This window comes from Buceros rhinoceros, unplaced genomic scaffold, assembly GCF_000710305.1.
Source record: "Buceros rhinoceros silvestris isolate BGI_N320 unplaced genomic scaffold, ASM71030v1 scaffold20847, whole genome shotgun sequence".
Lineage (NCBI taxonomy): Eukaryota > Metazoa > Chordata > Aves > Bucerotiformes > Bucerotidae > Buceros > Buceros rhinoceros.
Genome location: NW_010420919.1, coordinates 2,417 through 8,328, shown reverse-complemented (window position 1 = coordinate 8,328; position 5,912 = coordinate 2,417). Strand labels below are relative to the sequence as shown.

The window sequence follows — 5,912 nt, the reverse complement described above, 5'->3', positions numbered from 1 at the left end:
CCTAAATCTAGCCTTGCTTATTTATCAGGCTGGCCTTTTGTGAGATCTAATTTTCCTTTCTTTTTCCCTTATGATCTTTATGGTACTGAGGTCCATTTGGCCCAAAATTTTAGATTTTTTTTTTTTTTTTTTTAAAATTGCCCCCACAAGGTACTGGCTGTTCCCAGCAGCTACACTCACTGTTATATAAAGAGGAATAGACAGAAAATTTTATTTTTTTTTTTTTTTTTTTTTTTTAATGACAGCCATCATAGGATTTTGAAAATGCTTGTTGGCTGCGCTGCTCCTGAGTGGTCTCCTGAGCGGGTCTCCAGCAGAGTTTCATATACTAGCCAGAAGAGCCTCTGAAAGTAGTAGATATGGAAATAGTGATATGGACACAGTGTTATTGAACTGCTGTAAATAAGGCAAAATATAAAGATTAAATGAAAAATGGAAATTCATTTTGGAGGCTCAATGTTAAATTTCCCTAATGTTGTGCCATTGTAGTTGATTTGGTGGTTCTTGCAATGCTTTTGCCACTTATTTGATAGTTTTGGCACTCTTCCCTGTTACCTTTATTTTTTTGAAAGGGTACGATTATTTAATTCTTGGATTTAGGTTTACCATTTAATTTAGCCAATCGTGTAAAAAGGTATGTTTTGGAGCTGGGACCAGGGGGGTCCAGAGGAAGAAATAACCGGCCATAAGAAAGGGGTGGCTGCTCTCATGCAATACGTGTTCCACTATAATATCCGAAACTATTTTGTCTGAGACCTTGGGGACAGGTAAGGTATTACTTAAAGTACTTTGTGTGGTTTTGATTTCTGGTCACATCTAGGGTTGTTCCAGCCCTTAAATGCCAGAAGTGGTCTGTACAAGGAAACTGCGTTGCAAAAATAATTTCGCATTTTTTCTGCATGTAGATTGTGCTGTGTGGGTGAGCAAGGGACTATTCATAATTCCTCTGACACAATTAATCCCTTATGCAAGGTAAATTCCTTTTACTGTTTCTTTCCTCTTTTCAATGATATCTTAGCTGCAGAAATAGCGAGTTTGTAGTTAGAGTGTGAAAGTACCATGGTTTATATGATGCTGTGCAAGATTAGATTAGCATGCGAATTCCGTAAAACAACTAACAGCATTGTTCTAGTACTCAGTTGCTGCAGCAAATGATTCTGGGGGCTGGATTTTATGACTTGGGCATCTGAAGTGGGAGAATGGGGGAGGATATATGTTCCATTGTGGTTTCCAGACCGCAGAATAATTGGGGTTCGGATGAAAACAAAGTAAGTCATAGCACAAACTTACACTGAAAAATTTGAGACTCTTTAAGACTCAGTTACAGTGCACCTGAAAGCACAACTTTGAGTACGAGATTGGAGGGAAAACTGTAAAAGCACTGACCTCCTCTCCCCTTTGTCCCAATCTCCCTTGCCTTTGCTCAACATACAAGGGCATAGCTATTTTTCTTATCTCCTTTTTTCCTACCTACCAGATCATTGGTTAAAGACTTTCTTTTCCTGGGGGAAAACAAATCGGAGGTTATACGAAAGTGCACAGAAGCAGTTCTCTATAAACGTCTTCCAATGCTTTTCTTAACACCATTCATTGAACTTTTGATCTCTGCAATGTCATGTAACCCTATTGCCAATTATTCGCTTTGCAGGAAAGTATTCAAACTACACGCATGGTTTTTTAATGCGAAATCCTCACTTTCTGTGTTACAAGAAAGAGCAGGTAGTTATTCCTGGGTTACCTTCAGTGTCAGGCCTGGATTTGTAGACATCTTATTTCAGTAATTCACTAGCCTGAGAGATCCCACAATTTTTCCTCATGCACAAGTCTAGCATACTTCTGAGCATCCTCACCAGGATGTGTACTCTGCACCTTTTCAATCTATTTCCCTGGTAGTTACGAGAATTTCATTTGGTGGTGTAGATGTGGTGACCTTTGGATTTTGTGTTCCAGCTTGACCTGTTCCAGTTTTCTTTTACTGATAATGAAGAGCTCTTTGCCCGTCTTCTGGCTGTCATGGATAAAGTCATGAAGTTTGTCAGCGGGCTTACTACAGTGACTCAGTGATCTATTTTAAGTTCTATTCCCAGCTGGAGGTAGTCTCTGTTACTCTCACAGTGTGCATGTTGATGTGCAGATGTGTTTTTCCAATTTGTGCTGTCCTTTTCCAGCATGAATTTCTTCTGCCTTCCCTATTCCACAGTCACTTACAAGGATTACGTGATGCTGTAACTCGTGCTGGTCAGTAGTTTTGTGCAGAAAATGGATGTAACCAGATCATTTCCAGCTATTCTGTAAATGGAGGCTCTGTGCAAAGATACTGAGTTGAAAAATGATGATTCCTAAATTTTCAGAAGAGCATAGTTGGCTCTTTCTCTTTTTTTTTCTTTTCCCTTTTATTTGTTCATTCCCTCTTCTGTAGTAACCTAAGGCTGACTCTGGTGGCTGGCTTACATCTAGTTTGTTTTATCTTTTTCTCAGTCAAATTTTGGAGAGTAAAGTGAATGTGCTACAGCAAATACGTAGCAGATATCTGAGGAAAGTTGCAGTTCTCAACAGGCAAGGGAAACACTATTTGTCTGTCTTCTGCCTCATTTCCCTTAGTCCCTTTGCAACTGCTGAAGAACATTGTTTGCTTCCCAGAATTTAAAGAAGAATCAGTTTTGTCTTCCAAGGAAGGAATCTGACAGAGACCATCAAGGTTTAGCTTGATGGTAGATAATCACTGAATGACAAGGAGGAAGAAATGTTTTCTTATTAACTATTGGTTATTGAGTGATGGTCAGGGCAACTTAAGAGATTTAAATTACTCTTAAAATGTAGTCAGGGTTCTCTATATTGTGTGTGTTTAATACTCTGGAAATCAGAGTGTGAGTTCTTGTGGTGGGACAGATGCATATCAATACGGGCTATATACAGCAGCATTAAAGACAAGAAGTCTTCTCCTGTAAAGCCAACATACCTGAGAGCTGTGGTCATGCAGCATAGGACTAAATTGCTTATAAAATCCTTCAAAACCTAGGAAGAAGTGGATTACTGACTTTGATCTACAGTTCTGAACTGGATGTACCTGAAATTTATAGAAGTAATAAGTTCTAGAATGATTTAAAACAGTAAAACTTATTCTTTGTTTATAAATGGTTGAAAAGGTGAAATGGATGCAAGGAGGCTAGTTGTTAATAAACAAACTAGTGTGCAATTTAATAAAAAACGATCAATTTTTTGTTTTCTGCAACTGTGAATGCTGTGTCACACTTGCATGCTCACTCGTCCTTACGGATTCCCTGCTCTGAAATTGAGCAAGTGGTGAGTTGAGTTGTTCTGTGGCACTTTTGCACTCTTAAGGAAAAACAGAAGGAAAAACCTGAAAATACTACAAAAAAGCATTTTTACCTTTACTGCTCCATCCAGAGTTGTGAAATTAGCTTAAAATGCCTCAAACTCTTTTACTCAGTTAATAATGCAGCTTCCAGCACACTAACTTTTTGTTCTGTTTAAACCTTTGCCAGGACGGGAGCAGTTTCATGGCCTCGGGTCTATGTACTGTAGAGGAGCAGCTGCTGTGATCCTCACGTACGATGTGAACAGCCTCCAAAGTCTGACAGAGCTGGAAGAAAAATTCTTGGCACTGACGGACAGTGCAAGTGCTGACTGCATTTTTGCTATTGTTGGAAATAAAGTTGACCTCACCGATGACTGTGCTTTACCACCGGGTGAAAATAGACCTGAGAAGTCTGTTGCCAGCAGTGGCTCGAAGGTGCGAAAACAAGTCCATGCAGAGGATGCGATTGCGCTTTATAAAAAGATACTGAAATACAAAATGCTAGATGAGAAGGATGTTCCAGCAGCTGAGAAAATGTGCTTTGAGACCAGTGCAAAAACAGGATATAAAGTAGACTACCTCTTTGAAACTGTGTTTGAGATGGTAGTCCCAATAATTGCACGGCAGAAAGCTGAGGGGCCACCACAAACTGTAGACATTACAGACTACAAGCCAGCAAAAAGGACGAAATCTGGTTGTTGTGCCTGAACCGTTTACAAAGACCTAGGGGGAGGGATTGTTCGCTGCAGCAAACTGAGGAGTAACAAGTAGCTTCTTGCAGTTCACCAGCAAGGAAAAGTCAAAGAATAGATAGGCTAAAACGTTGTATGTGAAAAAAACCCAAATCTTCTGACCATTAAAGGTTTCGGTGAAGCTCCGCCTACGAAAATGGGAATGCGAGTGAAAATACGGAGGAAGACCTGCCAGTTTCTATGGGCTCTGAAGACAAACGGTGTGTTAGTACAATTGGAAGCGACAATCATTTGAACAGTTTTGAGGGAGTCTGATTTTTAATGACTCACCATTTCATGTTGCATGTAAATGATCCGTTTGTGTACTCTCGACAGCTTTCACATGATTATCATCTTTCCCCTTGTGATTCTAACTTTGGAAGATTGAATACGCAAAACTTTTTTATTCTTAAGAAAAAAGGTATAATTTATATTTGTAGCTAATAAACCAATTACAGTCTTTTTATGTCAGATATGACAGTGTAAGATTCAGAAGCTGAACTATTAAAATCACTGTGGATACATACTCTTCATCTGGAGACTATTAATAAGAATTTGTACATTAACAAACAGCATCACAGCTCTTGCTAATCTAATTGCAAGTTGCAGGAGGAAGTCTTTAGTTTTTCTCATGTATTTCTTTTCAGTGTGGACAGCAAAGGATTTTTTTTTGTGGGAGGGGTGGGTGGGAAGGAAGCAGTTTGCTATTTTGTCTGCATTTTGTAGACACCTCTTTATGGTACCTACAGCACACCAAGGTTTCGAATACCTATGTTCTGTCTCCCCTGCAACTCCTCCTTTGCACAGGCAAAGCTGCGGCTTTGATTTTTAGCAGCTATGCATGACATTACCGTCTACCTGGAGGGAAGTGAGGACTGACATTTTCTGATGTGAAACTGTCTAATTCAGGAGGAAGGGAAGAGAAACTGCTTTTTGTGGAGTAAAAAGGGGCATGAAGGGAGCACTAATGAGGTACGAGGTTTCTTTCCTGACTGTAGTAAAAAGGAGGGGCTGATACTCAATACTGCTCCTAGAGTTTCCCAACCCTCTCAGCTACAAAGAACACATGCAGTGGCCCAGGAGCTTGTGCTGAGACACCATAACCAGAGTGAAGAACTGCTAGTTTAAAGAAAAAGCAAACAAACCAAACACCCCCCTACCCCACAATTCCCCCAACACTGAAATTGCAGGGATTTTTTTTTCTCTTCAGTGGTGCTGTGTTTTTGGGTTTTTTAACGGTGTAGAGGAGCAATACAACATGGCCTGCTCTTGTGCTTATTAAGTGTCCTAGCATCAGTTCCTTAATTTCCCTGTTGCTTCTGCAGCTGCATCCTGAACATTCCAGCACTGCTAAAGCCATTTTTTTTTCCCCTCCTATCCTACATAATGTTACTCAAACAATTCAGTTTGGCCTATTGATGGGGAGTAGCAATGAAGCTGCAGAGGAAGGACTGGCAGCACAGAAACTGTGCTGATGGGTTCTTGTTCTAATTCTTGTTGTTTTAGCAGTCTCACAACCTAGCAGCTGATGCGCTTTCAGGATCACAGCTATGGGCTGGGCCACTGGTCCAGCTGGACCAGCAAGCACTGGGATACACATTAACAGTGGCTGTGCCATGCACTTGTTTGATGGCAGCTCCTCCATCCCACTGGCTGCAGCAAGTGTTTTCCTCCAGTGCTGTGAGGCTGCTTTCCCCACTAATAACCTCGGTGCACTGCCTGGAGCTGGGCTGATTGTGGCTGTGCTGCTGGAGCCAGGTGGAACCCCATGCAGCCAGAGCTAGTGATGGTGGGGGAAAACGGGGCCCCAGGTGCTCTGCCTGCCCTGCCTGGGAAGGGAGCATTGCTTTACAAGTACTTAT

At 41.0% G+C, this 5,912-nt stretch overlaps 1 protein-coding gene across 1 annotated transcript; it reads left to right on the top strand.

The window, feature by feature from the left end:
• Nucleotides 1-3,508: 3,508 nt before the first annotated feature.
• RAB20 (RAB20, member RAS oncogene family) lies at nt 3,509-4,030 on the top strand. The gene has a single exon (XM_010139492.1). It carries the CDS (start codon nt 3,536-3,538, stop codon nt 4,025-4,027), a length of 492 nt encoding a protein of 163 aa, XP_010137794.1. The 5' UTR covers nt 3,509-3,535; the 3' UTR covers nt 4,028-4,030.
• Nucleotides 4,031-5,912: the final 1,882 nt, after the last annotated feature.